General features: G+C 35.5%; 1 protein-coding gene across 2 annotated transcripts in view; it reads left to right on the forward strand.

Moving 5' to 3' along the window:
* LOC103556793 (DExD/H-box helicase 60) overlaps positions 1-21,958 on the forward strand; it is a 92,298-nt gene that overhangs the window by 27,695 nt on the left and 42,645 nt on the right. For both annotated transcript variants that reach the window (XR_011537736.1, XM_008529079.2), the window contains exons 10-21: positions 601-706; positions 1,322-1,437; positions 2,750-2,910; positions 7,737-7,983; positions 9,331-9,497; positions 10,027-10,185; positions 11,537-11,686; positions 14,461-14,580; positions 15,730-15,825; positions 18,535-18,650; positions 19,473-19,615; positions 19,715-19,824. Coding sequence is in view for 1 of the 2 variants with exons in the window: in XM_008529079.2 (XP_008527301.1) it covers positions 601-706; positions 1,322-1,437; positions 2,750-2,910; positions 7,737-7,983; positions 9,331-9,497; positions 10,027-10,185; positions 11,537-11,686; positions 14,461-14,580; positions 15,730-15,825; positions 18,535-18,650; positions 19,473-19,615; positions 19,715-19,824 (1,691 nt within the window). In the remaining variant the exon portion in view is untranslated. The remainder of the gene's footprint in view (positions 1-600; positions 707-1,321; positions 1,438-2,749; positions 2,911-7,736; positions 7,984-9,330; positions 9,498-10,026; positions 10,186-11,536; positions 11,687-14,460; positions 14,581-15,729; positions 15,826-18,534; positions 18,651-19,472; positions 19,616-19,714; positions 19,825-21,958) is intronic.

The raw sequence follows: 21,958 nt of genomic DNA on the forward strand, positions 1-21,958 counted from the left end.
TATGTAGAATTATGAATTAGATACTAAATAAAAAGGCATTCATTAGCCAACTATCATATGTATGATATATATGTGATATGTATGATATCTATTTATGATATGTATGCATATATATACATATTCATACACATATACATAGATAGATATCAAGGAGGATGTAAGAGAGTACTGTGAATGATTTCAAGCAATTTCACTATCTGTATTTTTCCCCTACTTCTTTTTTATTTCATTTTCATAAAAGTATATGTAGGGGACCTCTGAATGAGACTTCCATATTCAAATTCTTTGTCTCATAATAGGAAATAAGAAAAGGAATAAACATTTGAAAATAGGAAACAGAGATGTTTCTCTTTCTTTCCCTCCCTATGTATCTGTCTACCTACTTTCTTACCTAGATGACTAAATGCTGCCTATTTCTTTACACCTCACTGTGTTCCAAAATGTTTTAGTGTGGGAAATAGCTTTATGGGAAGGGCTGGAATTGGTAAATGTTAATAAGATCAATAAAAATATTTTTAATGTGTTTTAGAAAACAATGTATAATATTCTTGTATGAAAGTTTCACATTTGACTTTGTCTTATTTTTTTACTTATTTACAGCCACCTCCAAGAAAGAGATGCCTAATTTGGGTTTTATTCCAATGTCATGTAAGGTGGTTGATATGTTTGCTGGAGACATTTTGAAAGATTTGCCTTTTCTAAAGAGGTATAAGACCGAAAGTGCCTCACTGAATACTTGGGTGGAATGGATTAATTACTCATTAAAGATTCTATGAAATGCAACAGGTTAAATAGCGTCTATTAGAAGTAATATGTTTGTAACACATATGAAGTTTAATGTCAAATTTATGAATGTGCATTGATCATAACTAGGTTAAAATCAACATGGTTTTAACCTTAGAGTAAAACCACTTCAACTGCATGTTTTTAGTTAATGAATATTTGTTGATGTTGATGGGACTATTGGAGATATGGGATGGATTCTGGGTTCTTAAGCCCATAATAAACTGCTCTTTACATTCTACCACCCACATCATATCACAGAGAGAGGAAAGGTGGCTATGATTTTTAGAAATATTATTTAGAAATGAAATCTATGGTCAATAAGATTATAATAACTTGCTGTGGTGATAGTTGGTGGCTGGACTTCTTGTGGTGATCATTTTGCAGTGTATAAAAATATTAAGTCACTGTGTTGCACACCTGAAACTAATTTAGTATTGTATGTCAATTATACTTCAATAGAGAAATGAAGTCTGTGCTGTGCTATCTTTGTAGGCATGCAACTTAAAATACACATATGTTTCTTTTTGTGTCACAGCAATGATCCTATTGTAACTTCACTGGCTAAACAAAAGGAATTTGATGAACTTGTGCATTGGCATTCTCACAGACCACTTACTGATGATTATGACAGGACAAAGTGTCAATTCGATGGTGAGTTCTGTGACTCTGGTCAAATAAGTTAAGATCAATTTCACTCTCCATCTTTTATTTTATAATGAAACATTATCATGTTATGAGCTATAAATTATATTTCTTGAATTGTAATGGTCTACAAGATATTTAGATCTACATCAGTAAAGACGGTAATGACAAACTCCCACTTTGTTTACGGACAGTCGTCTGTATGTAGGTATGCAGATATCTTTGGAGGAAATGCACAACTGCAGCATTTGTCCTCACTAAAGTTAGAAGCTGTTTTAAGTAAACATGACTTGTAGTTTAAGAAATCTATTTTCCTCGAAGTCGAAAATATTGAGGGCATAGTCTTTCCAGTAGTTTCAGCTATTTTCATACCACTAAATTGACTGCATGTAACAAGTGTTAGCATTTTATCTGCCTTCATGCTCTGGATGGTTGGAACTGCAAAAGGAGGCCCCTGAAACCACCAACAGTAGATAAATTGAGACTGAATTAGGGATCTTGTCTCCCTGGTTCATTCTTTGTCTTCATCTCGCCTTTGTGTACCCCTATGCTCATACCCACCCTCCTTCAAGATGACAAAACTTACTTTCAAAAGTATCTAGCAGTGTGCATAGTAAGCATACTTGTATGAAATACTTATCAGCCTCCCTATATGAAGAGCTACCAAGATCCTGCAAAATCTGAGGGGATCTTTTAGATTAATCATTAACATCCTTCAAAGTGGTTTGATTTGATGCATGTAGATATAGACATAGAAAAGTTAACCAGCTTAATTATTCCCTTTAAATGAGTATTATGGTTTTCTTTGGGTATGGGAGTAAGTCATACCTGGATTGTTGAACTTTCCTATGTCGTTGGATTTTTACATAGTGAAAGTATTTCTCAGCTATTAAGCTCTTGGCTTTGTGGCTAGGGTCTGGAGTAAGGATTTTTCTATCAAGGGACGTAAGAAGCAAGAATTTTCTAGGTGGATGTCTTCTTGACTCTGCCTCTACTTTCCTCTTCTTAACCTAATTCACAGGACACATGACAGAGGTAATGCCAAGAATCTGTTATTCTTTGTAGCATCCTGATATTTGCTTTGGGAGGCAGACAATGAAAGAGTGTTTTGTCACTTCCATCCTTGAAATAAGATAAGGAATTGTTCTATGGCCTAGAGATAACCTGACTTAAGATTCATTATTTATCAAAAGTAATCAGACTAAATTACTGTTCCAAACTAAAAAGAAAATGCATGTGTGGGTAGGATGGTGTGAATAATTAGTGAGAATGCTATTGAAGAAATATTGTACTGCTACAATTTAAGTCTTGTCTTTTTCAGAAAAATCTAGAGATCTTCGTTATCTTAGATCTGTGCAAAAGTATTACGTTTTTCAACGATTTTATGGGAATTCATTAGAATCAGTCTCTTCAAAAGTCATTGTAACTCAAGCTACCAAGCCAAAGAAGAATTTCAGTGAACCCAAGAGCAGAAAGACACATGTACGTCCTATTAATTTTATCAAAATTTTCAACTTTTTTGTCTTTTCTTAAGTTAATATTTTTCAATACTTTTCGTGGTTTTTTTCCATGCTATGCCTTTTTATCTATGATTGCTTATAATTTTACTTACCTGTTAAAAAAGTCTAACCTGCATACGAAAGCTTATTGCAGTCATGTATCACTTAATGATGGGGATACGTTCTGAGAAATGCATCATTAGGCGATTTTGACAGTGTGCAAACATCATAGAGTGCACTTACACAAATATAGATGGTATATCCTACTACACACCTAGACTATACGGTACTAATCTTATGGGACCAACATTGTATATGTGGTTTGTCATTGACTGAAATGTTGTTATGTAGCACATGATTGTATATGGTCCTCTATACATAATAAAATATATATTTATTTCAAAGAATATAAGACATTAAATGAATACAGGCTTGGATTTAGAAATGTTGACGTAACATTAGAAATATAATTCTTTGGGAGTTCCAGTCCCAGATGGCAATATAAGAAGTTCTTGAACTTACCTTCTCTCATGGAAACACTGATTTTACAGCTACACACAGAAAAATTCCCTCTGAAGGAAATCCAGAAACTAGCTGAGTGACTCCTACATGGGGTGAATGAGAAAAAACCTACAACAAAACAGGTAGAAAGGGCTGAGACACACTCTGACCATAAACCCCACCTCTGGCACAGTAACATACAATTGAGAGGAAATTTACAACCTTCGGCTTCTTCCTCAGAAGAGAATGGTTTGAATCCAACATCTAGCACCCTAACTTTTAGGATTTCTCCCTGAGGTCTGGGCCTCCAAAACATCTAGCTTTGACTGCCAAGAGGACTTGCATAAAGACTTACAAGACTATAACAAAGAAATGGTTCTTAATAGACTTACATGGGCTTGCCAGGCCATCCCCCAGGGCTCAGCACAGAGGCAGCAGACTAAAACACTCATTTCCCATTCCTGGTCTTTCCCTAAAAGAGGCCAATTTGCATACTTCAAAAGCTGTGAAAGGAATCTAAGCATACTACTACAGAAAAATTATTAAATCGCAAAGGAAGAGACAAAGAGTGAAAGAAAGGAACAAAAGAATTATAAATCAGCCAGAAAAAAATTAACAAGATGGCAATAGTAAGTCAATGGCTATCAATGAGTACTTTAAATGTAACTGAACTAAATTCTCCAATCAAAAGACATAGAATGGCTGAATAAATAATAATAATAAAAAGACTCAACTATATGCTGCCAACAAGAGACTGAATTCTGCTTTAAGGACACACACAGACTGAAACTAAAGGGGTGGAAATAGATAGTCCATGCAAATGGAAACCAAAAGAAAGCAGGGGTAGCTATACTTATATCAGAGAAAATAGACTTTAAGACAAATACTGTAATTAGAAACAAAGTAGATCATTATTTAATGATAAAACTAAAAACCTGAAAGGTTTTCCTCCAAAATCAGGAAAAAGAGAAAGAGATGCCCATTCTCACCACCTTTTTCAGCATAGTACTGGAGGACCTAGCCAGAGCAATTAGGCAGGAAAAAAAGGCATCTAAATTGGAAAGAAAGAAGTAAATCTGTCTCTATTTGCAGATGTCATGATATTATATATAAAAAACCCTAGACACTCCACCAAAAAAAACTGTTAGAATTAATAAATGAATTCAGTAAAGGTGCAGGATACAAAAATCAATGTAGAGAAATCTGTTGCACTTCTGTACTCTGATAATGAACCATCAGAAAGAGAAATTAAGGAAACAATCCCATTTACAATTGCATACAAAAGAAAAAAATACCTAGGAGTGAATTTAACCAAGGAGATGAAAGACCTCTGCACTGAAATCTAGTAGACAGTAATGAAAGAAATTGAAGAAGATACAAGTAAATAGAAAAGTATTCTGTACTCATGGATTGGAAGAATTAAGTTTGCTAAAATGTCCATACTACTCCAAGCAATCTCTAGATTCAATGCATCTCTATCAAAATTCCAGTGGAATTTTTCACAGAAATAGAGCAAACAATCCTAAAATGTGTGTGGAACCACAAAAGACCCTGAATAGCCAAAGCAATCTTGAGAAAGAAGAATAAAGCTGGAGGCATCACACTGTCTGATTTCAAATTATATTACAAAAGTATACTAATCAAAGCAGTACAGTATTGGCATAAATGCAAACACATAGATCAATGGAACAGAATAGAGAGCCCGGAAAAAAACCCATACATATATGGTCAATTAATTTACAACAAATGAACCAAGAATATACAATGGAGAAAGACTGTCTCTTCAATAAATTGTGTTGGGAAAACTGACAGCCACATGCAAAAGAATAAAACTGGACCCCTATCTTATAGCATACACAAAAATCAACTCAAAATGGATTAAAGACAAATGGAAGACTTGAAACCATAAATCTACTAGAAGAAAACAAGATGGTAAACTCCTTGACATTGATCTTGGCAACAGTTTTTTAAAAATTTGATGCCAAAAGCAAGGGCAACAAAAAACAAAAATAAACAACTGAGATTACTCATACTAAAATGTTTTTGCACAGCAAAAGAAACCATGAACAATAGGAAAGGCAACCTACTGAATGGGAGAAAGTATTTGCAAATCATATATCTAAATGTATATAAAGAACTCATACAACTCAATGGCAAAAAAATTAAAAAAAAAATCTGATTAAAACATGGGCAGAGTAACTAAATAGACATTTTTCCAAAGAAGATATATGAAAGGCCAACAGATACTTGAAAATGTGCTCAGCATCACTAATTTATTAATTATTATTAATAATTAATTAATAGCTAAAATTAAAACTGCAGTGAAATAGCACTTCACACCTGTTTGGCTGTCCTCAAAAAGACAAGAGGAAACAACTGTTAGTGAAGATGTGGAGAAATGGGCACTGTTGTGCACATTGGTGGGAATGTAAATAGGTGCAGCCACAATGGAACCAGTATGAAGGTTCCTTGAGAAATTAAAAATAGGACTACCATAGGATCTGACAATCCCACTTCTAGATTATTCTTTCTATGAAATATTATTCAGCCATAAGAAGGAAATTCTTCCATTTGTGTGTGACAACTTAGATGAACCTGGAGATGCGAAGTGAAGTAAGCCAGACAGAGAAAGACAAATATTATATGGTATCACTTATATGTAGAATCTAAAAAAAAAAAGTTAAACTCATAGAAACAGAGTTTTGCCAGGGGCTGGGGGATGAGAAATAGGGAGAGGTTGGTAAGAGGTACAAACTTTCAGCTATAAGATGAATAAGGTCTGAGGAGCTAATGTAAAACATGGTAACTATTGTTGATAACACTGTATTGTATCATTGAAATTTGCTGAGAGTGTAGATTTTAAATGTTATGCCCCCCCAAAAAAGATAGATATGTGAGGTGATGGATGGGTTAATTAAATCAGTGGGAGAAATCTTTCCACAAGATATATGTATATCACATCACCATCATGTACACTTTAAATATCTTATAATTTCGTTTTTCTGTTATATATCAATAAAGCTGAAATTAAAAAAAAAAAAACCCCAAGCAGAAATAAGGACTTTTGTTTTAATAGTCAAAAAGCAGCCTCTGCAAGCCAAGCTAGGTGGTCATTGTTTTTCTCCTTGTGGTGAAAACCTCCTTTTTATTTTCACAGGCAATTTTATTGTTAGTGAGACCATCCAATTGCAACTTTTCCTTTTTCATTTTGGGCTACCAAGAAGCTTCTTCAATTTTTTTTTTGAGAGAGGTTATAAAACAGAAATTTTGCAAAAATTCTCATTACATAGTATGAGGTATAAATACTGAAAAAAACTCATGCTTTTTTTTCTTTTATGTTATTAGAAGTTAAATAGATTGACTCATGGGAATTAAATACCCTTAGCACTGTATAAATGTGACCTTCTAGCAACAGTTCAATAATTCTGCATATTCAAGATAAAACAAACATTGCACATGAAGGAAAGCCAAGATCGCCCTTGTCCTATTGAGACACAACCATGCTGAGTTAACCAAGACAATAGATTTAGAAGATTAAATCATTGGGAAAGCTCAAATATTATTGATTAGAGTCAAATACCAAGAAAGTGATGACGAGTAAAACTGACTTCATTATAGGCAAAGTTTAGATATTAATTTCGTGACTAATCAGAACAGTGGCAGGTTTGTCAGAATTCTCTTGAGAATACAACAGTTCTCTAATGTGTCTTTGCAGATTAGTAAGTCAGATTGGTAAAAGTATAGTAAAAGTTGGTCCATATTGTGTTTGAGTTGGAAATGCTTATCTAGATAAAGCAAATCAGTTGTATTTATGTTGTTCCTTCTATCCACTCCTTTCCTTCATTTCCATTCTCTTTCATCATTCACTCATTAAACATTATGAACCAAATGTTTTATGCTTGGAGCATACAGACAACTATGGCATATTCCTGTCTCAAGGAAATTAATGTAGAGAGGAAGTGTGACAAGTAAAATGACAACTATAGTATACATGCTGAGTGCTTTAATAGAGAGATGCCTGGGTGAGGAGGAATTCATGACTTAGGCTTGGGGCAGGTAGGGAAGGCTTCATAGAAGAAATGTCTTGAAGGACAAGTACGGATAGGGAGGTGACCATGGAGGAATGGAAGAGGAAAACCAATTCCAGAGAGAGCAGCAGGAACAGATGTGTGGAGACATGAAAAAAAGTGGCCTGGTGTCTCTGATTTTATTATATTTATTCTTTGACTTATAATCTACAACACTCAGAAATCTAGAAAGTTATCTGCTGAGAAGCTTTATATTCCTTTCCTTTCCTTTTTTGAGCAGGAGACCAAGGCTGAAATAATTACTAGAGAGAATAAGAAGAGGTTATTGGCCAAGGAAGAGCAAAAAGAAGAGAAAAAATGGAATGTTCTGTCATTTTCTATTGAAGAGGAAATGAAAGAGAATTTAAACTCTGGAATAAAGAAACTAGAAGATTTTTTGAAATCATGTAAATGTAACTCAGTGAAATTTAAGGTTGAAATGGTAGGGTTAACTGCCTCCTTGAAAGCGTGGAAAGAACATTGCCGAGGTAAAGGAATGTGATTCTATGTTTTTCGTTTTGTTGAATTGGAGAATTAATTAAAAAAATGTAATGATGATAGCTGTCATTTATTAACAGGGAATTGTTAGAAGCCTTACATGCATTATCTGATTTTATCCTTAGAAAATTTCTGTAAGTATCATTGTCTCAATTGTATTGATGAGCGATGAAATCTCAGAAAGTGTGCCAGTAGCAAACATACAGCACATTCATAAACAAATTCAAATCAAATCACAATCAAGGATAGATTTAAAAGTAAATACTTATAAAGCTGTGGGCATGGCTAATGGAACCAATAAAGATGGTGAGGCACCCAGGGAGAATCTGTCATTCATCTTTGAGATCTGAAGTGTAACTATTTTCTTTCTGGGTAAAACTAGGATCTTGTTTGCCTAGCATGCTGAGTTCTTCTAAAAGTTGCTATGGCTTCCATATGCTCTACTTTACAATTTCTACAGTAGATAGTAGTAAGGAAAGGAAGAGACAGGAAGAAGAAGATTCCGCCAGTGAATTCCATGGCAGTGAGAAACATAAGACTTGGCTTATGTATTTCTCCCCAACCAAGATGGTGTATCAGAATTTGCAGTTGGCTGCTACTCAGAGAAATCAGAATTAACCCTCCTGGAGGGTAAGAATTCTGTGTTAAATTTCTCTTGTAGCCTCCTACGGCATTCAATACGTATTTGATAATATTTGTTAAATAGGTAAAATATAGATTGCTTGGAAAAAAGGTGGAATCAAAAACAGTCCCAACATAGTAAATATGGAAAGATTAGCAGCGAGGATGAAAAAAAATGGCTGGGTATTATATAAAGAAACGGGGAAGAATTAGCAAAGTTTGTATCTGGCAGTTGTAATAGACTGATTGAATTGAAAGTCTCCAAAGATTACACCAAATACTTATCTATGGGCAACTTTGGACTCAATAAATGTTGGTAAGCTTTTAACAAGATATTTAAAGTCATCTGAATATTTTTCTTTGAACATAGTAGAGAAGGCATGAAAATAATACATGGAGAAAAGATCTGTGGTTCCCCAGAACTTATACAAACTTGAGCTTTAACAATCTTATTTATATCATGAACTGCAAGATTTTTCTTTCTCTCCACACTTACAGCTACCTGTCAGTTATCCATGGGGTTGCTGAAGTGTGTATAGTAGCACTTTAATTTTATTTTATCTAGCCCTCTGTATTCTGAAACCTTCATTAATTTCAAGTAAGATAGTGAATTTAGTTAAGTCAGATTGATAACCTGGATGACTAATCTTGGATAATCAAGTATTTATTATTTTTGATAGTCTTTATAACAATTTTACTGTTTATTCTTTACCAAGGTGAAACCACAAAAGATTTAAGTATAGCTGTTCAAATCATGAAAAGGATCCACTCCTTGTTGGAAAAATACCCAGAACTTTTGCAAGAGGCAGATCGGCAATTCATAGCCAGATGTCTTAAGTATTTAGGATTTGATGAGTTGTCAAGTTCTTTATATCCAACCCAGGTAATGTTTTCATAATAGCTCCATTTTATAGAGTAATTATTAGGTATACATGAAGTGTCTCTCACTCTTCTTGATTTTTTTTTTACTGAGAATATTTCCTCTGAGTTCATAATCATTATTAGTAATCCAACTGCCTTAACTTGAAGTAATCTAGAATTAGAAAACTTGTAAAAATACTGGTCTGGACAGCCATATTAAATGCCAGATAATCTCTGCAGCCCCTTAAAACTAATCCTGTGTTTAATTCTAGCAAAATATTTAAACTATACTGTGATTGTTCAGTTGTTTTTAAGTATATCAGACTGTAGCTAAAAATGCCCTGATAGATGTTTGAAAATCTTGATGTCTGTCAATTTACTCTTAGTTAAGAATGATTTAGGTGATAAAAGACTTCTTCAATAAATATTACACAATTTAAAAGATGGTAAAATGCTTTTCTCATAAAAATGTTCTTTAATAAATATTTTAATTATTTAAATGATGTTATAATTTAAAATCACTTTCAAAACACACTTTTAAAATAATATAGGTTGCAGGAGATGACATAAAGAAGAAGAAAAAGAATAAATATTCGGTTGGCATTGGGCCAGTTCGGTTTCAACTACAGTATATGGGCCATTACTTGATACGAAATGAGAGAAAAGATCCAGATCCAAGAGTTCAGGATTTTATTCCTGACACATGGCAGGTAACGACTGTATAAACAAAACTTTTTGTATTTTACTATTTTTCAGGAGTTTCTCATTATTTGGCTGTACATATTATATTTGGCATGAACTTCTTATATTGAGTCATGTTTTTTAAAATTATTTTGTCATTGGAAATGTAAAATGTAGACTTTTTTCCACATTTAAAGAAATGAAATTTTTATTTCATTCATTTTCATAAATAGACCATTTCCTTGGAAGTATTTTGATGAATTCACGTATATATTTTTGAAGTTCTGTCTGTATTATCCAGTTGTGTCATCATGGAACAGCCTCCAAGTTTTCTCTGGGTCAATAGGGTTTCACATGTAAATATATAAATGTGCACAGAGAAATTTGGGTAGTTTAAATAGTATAGACAGTTTAGATATTTACACGCTATACTGTCACCATACTATCTGTTTTTCTATAAATAAATGTAATATTGATAGATATAAAGTTTATAATAAAATGGTGTGTTTCTGCATAGATCGAACCATACAAAATTGTTGATAAATTGAACATGTTTTCCTACAAAAGTGCCATTTGATGGGTTCAATCTAATAGACTATCCTACTCAAAATTTGACTTTATCTTCCTTATATTGATGATGGTAGGATGCCTTAAAAAATTCCTGCCTCCTTTTCAGGAGTAGAAGGACCAGTTCCTTACTTCAGTGTAGGACACCAGGCAGCCAAGTGCTCTCCAGTAATCCTACACACATTGCAATTCTTCTGATGTCCACTTTACTCTGAGGTGTGACCCAGAGTGGACCTAGATTAAGAGAGTGTACAAATTGGGGTTTTGGAGAGTTTTTCCATCTTCTGCCCTTCATACTGGCTTATGATACTTTGGCTAGTCATCATTTTGATGAACAAAAGCATAGACTGAAAGGATGAAGGTCCCACATGCCCTCCAGAGTGGGTACCTGGCATTCTTCTATACAGAAAGTGGAAGATAAGTAGTAAAATTATAAATCATTGAAATTTTTTTCTCCTCAGCCACTTTTTCACCATCACAAAAATACATATAGTCTACTTCTTAGAACTGAATTTCTCAAAGCCATTCTGCACTTAGTCAACGTACTTCCTAATAACAAGATATTTTATTCAGACTCACTCTCCATTTTTGGCACACAAACCCACCTCCAGATGCTTGAAAGCATAACAGTTCTCTCTTCTGAGAGAATGCTGTGAGTTCTCCAGATTTTTCTTGAGTACATCTCATGTGTGTTTTCAATTCCCAATAATTCCATTTGAGGTTCAGAGAATTGCATTGGAAGTGCATTAATATATTTGTTTTGGTAATGTGCTGTTCACATTATTGACACAAATGGTGCTCTAAACCCTGCAGCGAGAGCTCCTTGATGTTGTGGATAATAATGAGTCAGCAGTGATTGTTGCTCCAACGTCCTCAGGCAAAACCTATGCGTCCTACTACTGCATGGAGAAGGTGCTGAAGGAGAGCGATGAAGGGGTGGTTGTGTATGTCGCACCAACAAAGGTAACGCTCAAGGGAATGAATGTAATATTCTCTTTCATTCTTGAACCTCCTCTTTTAAAATAACGCATATAGTCATGTCGTGAATCTATTTCACTTTTTATTTATTATCCAGTTTTATTGAGATATAATTGACATACAACTTTGTATTATTCAGGTGTATAGCATAATGATTTGATATATGTATATATTGCGAAATGATTACCACAATAAGTTAACATCCATCTCTGAAGATAGTTACCATCTTTTTCTTGTGATGATAACTTTAATGATCCTTAGCAACTTTCAAATATGCAATACAGTATCATTAACTATAGTCCCCATGCTGTGCATTACACCCCCAGAACTTATTTATCTTATTCCTGGAAGTTTGCACCTTTTGACCACCTTTACCCATTTCACCTGCCCCTCAGTCCTTGCCTCTAGCAACCACCAATCTGTTCTCTGTTTCTGTGAGTTTCACTTTATTTTTTAACCTGCATTTTCTCCTTCCAATTTCAAAGGGCAAAATAACACTTTCCTTAGAACCATTGTGAGGAAGAAGTCTGGTCTTGTGATCTTGTCATTCGGTGTTATGCTTGAATTAAGAGAAGTATCCACACTTTCCTGGGCAGTGTTGAGTCACTTAAAAACTTAATATTGCCTCCGCAGAGTTTATGGGATGTATCTAATCTGCTGTTGGGCATTAGTGACTGGTCTGTTTCTCCAGATGGGCTGTTTTGCCATATTTCTTTTATGTCTAGTACTGTTTAATGTTGAACTTAGAAACAGAAAGAGTGATCTTTTTTATTTAGGGGAAGATTTGATTGATAGGAAGTATGTTTGCCTCTCCTGATTCCCAATCCTTTGTTTTTAATGTGATTACTCTTAATAAAGGCACATTTAGTTGGGATAGTTTTAATTCTACAGATTAAAATGAATTCAGACTCCATTTTAGTTTCTAGGAGCATGTGTAGTGTTGAGCAGCTTGTGGTCAGCCTCAGAACCAGGTTGATCACATGATCAGTTGAAATTTGCACTTTATTTTTTATTATAGCTTTTTTGTTTTTCATGGTTATGAAAGTAATAAGTGCTCACTGCAGGAAATTAATACAATATATCAAGAAAACTAAGTTTACTACAAGTGGAATTGGTAAGTCCACACAATACATACTGCCAAATTGCTCTTCTAAAAGTTTAAATCCATTGTTATTCCCACTGGCAGTATATGGGAGTGTATATTCTTATCTTTTCTGATATTCCTATTATCTTTTTAAAAGTTTTGCCATGCTTATAAGTGAAAACTTCTATTTCATGTTTAAATTTGCATTTTTGCAATCACTAATGATTTGGGCTTCTTTATGTATGATTTTGAGGTGTTGACATTTCTTTATTTATGAACTACTTGTGGATGCATTTGCTCATTTTTATATTTTTCAGGGGGGAAAGGAGGATTGTGTTTTTATTGATTTATCGGAAGTTTGCATAATAATATTACTCTTTCTCTATAAATTATAATGAATATACTTTTGTCATTTTATCTTTTTGATACTGAACCTGAAGTGAGTTCGCTCACCCATTGCGCAGCAAGCCAATCTTTGACACTGGGTGTGGTGGAAGAAAGTAGAAATTTTATATTTGCACAGTGCTGAGCAAGGAGAGAGGGCAGCTAATGCTGAAATCCCAAACTCCCCAAAAAGCTAAAAGGAAGGGTTTTTATTTGGGGTTTTAGGTAGGGGATGGGAAGCATATGGCCTTGCTGGTCGCAACTTTCCCACCAGCCTGTCTTTGACCTTGAGACTACTTGCAGAGAGGAGGAAGCCTGTGACCTTGCTGGTCAGCAGCTTTCCCACCAGCCTGTATCTCTTTGTGGGGAGGAGATAATCCAGGTGCTTGTCCTTGATGGTGTCTGTCTCCATGGAGGATAGTGGATTCTGGAGCCGGGAAGCCAGAGAATAAGCAGGGAATGAGTGTTTTGGTTTTAACCCCATATATGCTGGGTTTAATGTGGGGAAACTGATATCAGGGCCAGTATCATTTTTACTATAGTGTGGTCATATTAATGATGACAACATTTTCTTAATATCTTTCTATAGTCAGATCTATCAATATTTTCACTTAGCATTTCCATGTGTGTGCTCAAATATATGAAAATGTTCACTTTCTAGTATCTTTATGCTTATATTTTAAAATTTACATTTTAATCTGTTAAATTTTTTTTTGGCGTAAGCTGTGAAATAGAGAGATATTTGTAGGTTTCCAAATACTCAGATTCCACTGGCCAGGCTACCTGCTTGATCCAAGCATGGTTCTACTCATTCATGCATATGTGCAAATTTTAGACATCTGGAGGAAGTCCCCAATTATAAAAACCACAAATCTACCTTGGCTATCCCTCACTTGACCTTTTTATGTAGTAGACTGACAGCTTCATAGGATGTATACTTCATAGTATATATGCTTTTTCTATAGTAAACTCATGGCTTCTCTCTAAACCTTGGTCACCCAGGTATTCAACTTTATTTTTCTGATGTGTGGGCATCACTTATTTTTTTTTTCTCCTGATGAAGCCATTTTTTCCCATTGTACTTTATTTTGAGGTTTATCAACGCAGTTCACTGGCTTAGTCAAGTATCTCAAAGAAAGCTCATTAGTGTATTTAGAGAAGATGGGTATAAGAAAGAGATTATTAAGCTTTCTACACTCATAACAGAACATATTTTTATACAGTTTCTGTTCTTTGAGGTCTCACCTGTACTTTATTATGCGATTAATGGACCTCTTTTCTTGTCAATCAGGCCCTTGTTAATCAAGTGGCAGCAACTGTTTATAATCGTTTTACCAAAGATCTGCCAAAAGGGGAAGCTCTATGTGGTGTTTTCACAAGGGATTACCGTCATGATGCCCTAAACTGTCAGGTAAGGTATATTAATTAATACATTTGTTATCAAATTATGTCATAGTGCTTATATGTCTCTTTTACTGGAAATTCAACATCTTCACAAGGCCTTATGGAAATAATTTTCTTGAATTTGCAAAAGATGAAATAGCTTTCGAGAAAATTTAATATTGTTACGTTCCAAAGAATGAGAAGTAGAACTCGTCTTTCTCTAAGGACACGCATTTTGGTTTCAGATTTCATTGTGTCACTCTTTATAAATGTATTCAAAATAGTCTTAAGAACTCAATGTTATACAAAATTAGCAAACACCAATTTCCAGTCAGAATTAATTTTTCTTGATAAGTGGAATACTCTTACCATTCTTGGTGAGTAGGAGACTCACCATAATTTGAGAAATTTTTTATGGATAGAATACCTGGTGTTAAGTAACTCATAGACAGTTTTGCTCCTTATTGAACTCACAGATAAACAACTAAGACTAAATAAAAAGTGAAAACGTGGTTATAGAACATTGCAAGGTAGACATGGAGATGTGCTACCCAGATTGCTGTTGAAGGAAAGACTTGCCGCCCAGATGGGGGAATGTGCTCAAGACAAATGCCAGCTCTCAGTTCCCCCAGTTCTGCCTACACAGTCCGGATCCTAAGACCGAGCTAGGTAGAGGTATAAATACTGGGCCATTTCAGTTTGATGTGGAATGGCTCTGACAGCCAATATTCACTTCAGAATCCTGAGCCGGGTTGGCCAAGTCTTCGTCAGACCTGTTTTGAGGTTTAGCTTCTCCCTGTGTTCAATCCTGCTTCCCCCCACTTCCATAGTTGTTGATCCTTAATAAACACTTTTTAACCTATATGGTATCTCAGGGTCAGATTTTGAACAAATAAACTTGTGACAATTAACTCTTTCTATTTTTATTACTTTGAATGCTCATAAATAGGAATTTAAACTTTAAATCTGATGTTTTACCATAGTGACCTATAAAAATTGTAGTTTCATAAGGTTCAAACTAATATATCACAATGTTAATGAAACATTCTCAGACACAATATTATATCCTAATTATCAGCAGGTATATTCTGGAGTTATAACTCTTTTATATTCTTATAACTGTGTCTGCACATAGTAAATGCTCAAAATGTTTGCTATACAATGTCATTATTTTTAGGTACTTATCACAGTGCCTGCCTGCTTTGAAATTCTGCTGTTATCTCCTCATCGCCAGCAATGGGTGAAAAGGATCAGATATGTTATATTTGATGAGGTAGGTTTGGTATTATTTCTCTGGATTGATTTCCTAGAGTGCAAAAGTGCTATAATGAAGATTTTTGGTACTTTAGGACCTTTCCCCTTTGTATGGAGTTCAGCTTGTGGAGATACTTCCTTCTGAATGGTTTCCCCAGTGAATCGTAATCAGTCTTTTGGCTCCATTTTCCTCTTGTGACTTAATAGGGTATATCTGTGAATTCTGCAGAGCTCTGTATGGGAGAGGACTCTGTCATTGGTAACTCTGTTTCAGAGGAGCAGAATTATCCACCAGGGCATAAGTTTTCCTGGACAGAGATTTCAAAATCCAATCTTTGATCTCTAAAGCAAAGAATTTTGGGTTCTAATAATGATGTCACTTATGTAAGTTATCCAATCAGTCACAGTCCCAAAAGAAAACAAATGGCATGGTCAAATACAACAATTCAAGAAGAGTATTCTCCAAAGATATGTGTGAGAGAAACTAGAAAGATTAGTGCAGTAATCCAGAGCTAGTAGCTTATCCCAGGCTTAAGGGACAAGGCAAAGAAGCAATTACTGAAATTCAAAATGAGATTCTGACAGAGTTGACCTCATTGTGAGGAGCAGTTACCTTAGTTAAGGGACATAGCTCGCTCAAAGTAACCTTTTAAGAAGGGATCCAGTGGAAGAAAGACCTCACTCTCATTCTCCTCCCTTCTTCTCATGTGTTGCCAAGGCTCTCCATTGGACAAATCCAATGGAACCAGAGAGGACTGGAGCCCTTTTGAAGTAGTCTCTTTAGGTCAGTTTCCCTGGGCAGAGAGAGCAGGGTAGAAAACAGTGGAGATTTGTGGGGACAAATGGAAGATACTTAGAAAATTTTTATAGCAGCATTGTTATGAATATTTATTCAAAGACACTTAAAACATTATAGAAAGATGCATTCTCGAGGCAACCCCGATGATCTAGTGGTTAAAATTTGGTGGCCCAGGTTTGTTTCCCAGGCATGGAAGCACACCACTCATCTGTTGGTAACCATGCTGTGGTGGTGGCTCACACAGAAGAACCAGAAGAACTTACAGCTATATACAACTATGTACTGGGGTTTGGGGAGGGGAAAAGAAGGAAAAAGAAAAAAAGGAGGAAGGTTGGCAATCGATGTTAGCTTAGGGTGAATCTTCCCCCTGCAAAATAAATAAGTAAACAAATAAATAAAACGATATATTCTTTTGCTTCAAGGAATTTTCAGTTTAAAAGGGGCCAAAAGATGATAAGCATATATTGAACTTAACTTTTCCTGTTGTAAACTTGGAGTACCAAGTAGGCTGTGCTTTTGATTTGTTTGATACTGATTTATTGTGTTTATTTTTGGTTAATCTGTATTTATTGTATCTTGAGGGCCTTGAATATTCCTGTTCATAAAACAAAATCTAACAACTTTGTCTTTGCAATCTAGAACCTTGAATTATATTCTAATCTTAAAACTCTGAAATGATATGACATTGGATACCTCAGTTTCCCCGATCTATACAAGGGTAAAGCTGAGAGGTTTTGAAGGTTAATGTCTATTATGGCAGGATCAGGGAAAAGTGCTATCTAGTACAAAGTATAAGATTAATATTTGGCAGAGTGGTATATGATCTGACCAGGGAAAACCCAACGGGCAGTGGAAAAAAATTCTTTTAATTGTCTGGCTTAGATAGTAAGTCCTTTCTAGTTGATTGCCAAGTGTCATAATTTAATCTGTTTAAAGAAGGCTACCTTTGAGAATATTCTATAAATCTATTTCAATTTGCTTTATTTGGTCAAAAGACATTCATCCATTTATTGAGCAATTATTTCAGGTGTACCACCACAATGCCAGGCACTGTTGGTGCTGAGAATGCCTAGGTCTAAGGTCACAGAGTAACAGCAAAAAGGGAATTAAACAATTAAGCACACAAATGTCTATACCAACCCACTTTGGTACATACTGGAAAGAGAAATGGTAGGCTGTCATGACTGTGATAATGGCAGGGAGGTGGTAGGAGGACATCTCTGGAATGGGCGGTCAGAGATGCCTGTCTAATGGAGTGACAGTGAATTGAACTCTACAGGTTGAAAGGAGGGGGTAAGAGCGTTTTAAGTGAGGGAACAAGATGTAAGAAAGCTCTGGGGTAGGAAAGTTGTGTTCAAGGAACAAAGAAAAGGCTAGTATGTCTGGAGCAAGATGGGAGAGAGTGGCTTGAGATGAAGCTAGAGAGGGAAGTAGGGGCCATCCTGTTAAGGAGTACATCCTGTTAAGGAGTTTCTATTTTGTTCCACGTGCAGTGGGAAGATATTGAAGAAATTTGATTAAGAACATGGCCTGATCTAATTTATAGTTTAGGCATATCATTTTGGCTGTGATGTGAAGAATGCAGGGGCCAGGAAAGGAAGCTAGACTAGTAGTCATGAGGAGATTATGGTTGAGCAGCTGAGATGTGACAGTGACTTGGTCGGCGGTAGAAATGGAGAGAAATGCATAGATTGGAAAGACATTTTCAAAAGTCAGATAAAGAGGAATTATTGATGAATGGTTATGAGGATTAAAGAAAATTTATGTGTCAAGATTTTCTATGTCTGAATTTGCCAATATTTATATAAACTTGGCGTGGTTGATTAAAGGTAACAGGAAACTATGTATGACTACTCAGGCTTCCATGTCTGATTTTCATCTGCTATTTTTAAATCAAATTTTTAATGGAGAAACTTTTGTCTTGAATAGGTCCATTGTCTTGGTGGAGAAATTGGAGCAGAAATCTGGGAGCATCTCCTCGTTATGATCCGATGCCCCTTTCTGGCTCTTTCGGCTACCATAAGCAACCCTGAACATCTTACTGAGTAGGCATTAGATTCAGTCTCGATAGAATGCTTATTGATTTTGAATGTTTGAATATCACACTTTCTATGTGGGTTCTGGAGAATTTCATAACTTTCTGGTGAATTTATTAACTTATCTCTATTCAAGGAAGAGAGTCTCTCTAGCACCTTCCAGCAGGTGCTGAGCAAGGTCACAGTCTAAAGGAAAATCAGATGCTCTCCCAGCCAGATCTGCAATTGAGTAGGAAATTTCCCTTATATCTCAAAAAAGCTTCACCGGAAGCCATCAATTTATGTTCCTTTTTCTTTGTCCTTTACCAAGAAATAAAAAATGAAATGGTTTAATGACATAGTCAGCCATAGACCCTGAGATTTCTTATATTTTCCCACTTTGTAGATGTTTTAAAAAGATAGCAAAGCCTTATTAGTTGAAAGCCCCATATCATTTTGTCATTGGGCTAGATTTTTGTCTATTAATAACAAGTATAGCATAGACTGTTGTGTGCCTGGTACTATTCTAAGTGCTTTAATTTATTTTAAATGCCCATCAACCCTTATGATTTACTATTTCCATTACTACTATTAGATAGTATTTTGAATACTACTATTGTTATTTCCATTTTAAAATGTGGAAAATGAGGCACAGGGAGATTAAGTGTTTCAACCAAGAGCCACAGCTAGTAGTAAGGAGGCTGCGATGCAATCTCAGGTTAGTCTGGCTCCAGGCCTATTCCCTTAAGTACAATTTTTAAAGCACATGAAATTGTTTATATTTAAAATATTTGATGTCACAGGAAGAAGTTCCATATTCTGCCTAAATAATACGTAAATTTATTTTTTAAGGTGGCTACAATCTGTAAAATGGTACTGGAGACAAGCAGATAACATAATGGGAAAAAATATTTCTTCTGAAAGAAATTCTGGCTCTTGTCCCAATTCTCACAATGACTACCGGCAAATGAAGCAATCATATAAAGTTAGACTTGGTATGTTTGATATATTCGTAAGAATTTTATCTTTTACTTTAAAATTATTCCAGTCATTATGCATTTGTTCATTTGGAAATTCTTGCTCTTCATATTTAGTGCTCTATGGAGAGAGATACAATGATTTAGAGAAGCATATCTGTTCAGTAAAAGATGGTGACATTTGTTTTAATCATTTTCACCCATGTGCAGCATTAACAACAGATCATGTAAGTAATACTTCAGCCATATTTGTTCTGAGTAGTAGAAATTATTTACATATATCATAATTGAAAAGCTGCCTAGTTAATGTTTATCAAAATTGCAGAATAGATGCTTTATAACAGATATTTAACCTTAGTCAAAGTAACAAGAATAACTTCATAGTTTTTATTGGTTCCTCGAAAAGTGTCTGGATCCACAAAGCTTAAAAAAAACTTGAAAATTTTAACCTGAAGAATTTTGGGTGAATTTTATTTATTCGTGGACATTATCTTTGTCTGTTTTTCCTTGTTCTCAGCGCTCATGTCTATCTGTCCACTTTTATGACATTAACTCTTCTCTTAGTGCAGCTACAACTGTATGTGGACAATACCAAGTACATGTGAGAATCTGATCACTGTGAATTAGGTTAAACAAGGAAAAGACACTTTTCACTAACATAACAATCACAACATGATTTTTGGGTAGTGAATCAATAAGGTAGGGGTCTTAAGAGGACCTCCTTTGGGGCCTTGGGGTTTGAGTGGGGGAAGATTTTTAAATTTTTCTTGCATATTTTTCTTCCTTTCTTACTATATTCCCAGGAATGGCCCATTCAAGCTCTGGTTGCGTCTCAGAGTGATAATTAGTCAATAGTTTGTCTTCCTTCCAAGAACTGGCAAGTTAATTATATTCTAAATTCTGTTGTTAGATTAAGCCTTCTATTCTGACAATTTTTAAGGCACCTGAAATTTTCTTTATTTAAAATGTATGCTGTCACAGGAAGTAGTTCCATGTTCTGTCTAAATAATATGTCTGGATCCACAAAGCTAATTTAGATAAATAATTAATAAAGATCATTCTGATCTTGCTGAGCCTTTAATGGCTTTCTTCTTCTTTTTCTTTTTTGGAGATAGTTAAATGCACAGCTCCTTAGCTTGGCTTCCAAGGTCTTCTATGACCTGGCCCAAAAGTCCTTTCTATTCATCCACTTGATATATCTTACCTGGAGGCCTTCATGATTTATATTGTTGCTGAAGTATTTTACCCCAGATGCCAAATGCCAGTTATCCAGATCCTGTTTGTCTTTCATGGCTCTTCTAAATGTGAGACCTCTTCAGAATCCTTTTGTGACTTCTCTCCAGAGCCTTCCTCTGTTCTCAGTAGCTATTAATGGAGTAACTGGAAAGCAATAGAACTGCCACAGTGTGCTCTGACCCTGTATGACTTCTGCAAAGGTCATGCTGTTGAATGAGCGTTCGTGAGACTTCGGGGCTTTTGCTGCAGGAATGCAGGATGAAGCTAAAGCCTTGGGCATTATTAAATGTGTTTTGACAGCTGTGGGTGTAGTGTCTGTTTATATAGTATTTTTCCTAAAGTAACAGTGATGAAAAGTAAGTAGACCTTTCCAAATGAGTAAATAATTCCTGATCTTGTATAGTACATTGTAGATTAATATGAAAGAACTGAGTGGCAAGAAAAAGCGTAATAAATTGTGGCAACATAAAGAGAAGAGCCATCCACCTTGGTCATCTCCTTTATAGCTCGATAATAGAAACGGTTTCAGAAGGGAATGATATCAAATCTGAAGTGAGTTCACTCACCCGTTGTGCACAAGCCAATCTCTGACACCTGGTGTAGTGCAAGAAAGTAGGTCTTTATTATTGCAAACCGTAGAGCAAGGAGAATGGGTAGCTAACGCTGAAACCCCAAACTCCCGGAAAAGCTACAAGCAAGGGTTTTTATTTGGGGTTTTAGGTAGAGGAGGGGGAGCATGTGGCCTTGTTGGTTGGAGCTTTTCCAGCAGCCTGTGTTTGGCCTTGAGACTACTTGCTGGGAGGAGGGAGCCTGTGACCTTGCTGGTCAGCAGCTTTCCCAGCAGCCTGAGGATGCTTGTGGGAAAGAAGGTGACGAGATAAGGGATGTCCTCAGTTATCTGTGTCCATGACAGATGCTGGATTCCAGCGCCAGGAAGCCAAAAACTAAGCAGGCAAAGTGCTTTGGTTTTAACCCCATGTGTGCTGTGTTCAGTGTAGGGGAACTGATATCAGGGGCGGTATGGGGAAGCGGTGGAGCAGGATGAGTGAGCTGGCCTTAGTCCACTTGAGGTGAGGGATTTGCCTTCAATCCATGAGGCTGGTTTCTGGCAAGAAGCAGAGTTTG

Source organism: Equus przewalskii, chromosome 2 (assembly GCF_037783145.1).
Source record: "Equus przewalskii isolate Varuska chromosome 2, EquPr2, whole genome shotgun sequence".
In the NCBI taxonomy this organism is placed as follows: Eukaryota; Metazoa; Chordata; class Mammalia; order Perissodactyla; family Equidae; genus Equus; species Equus przewalskii.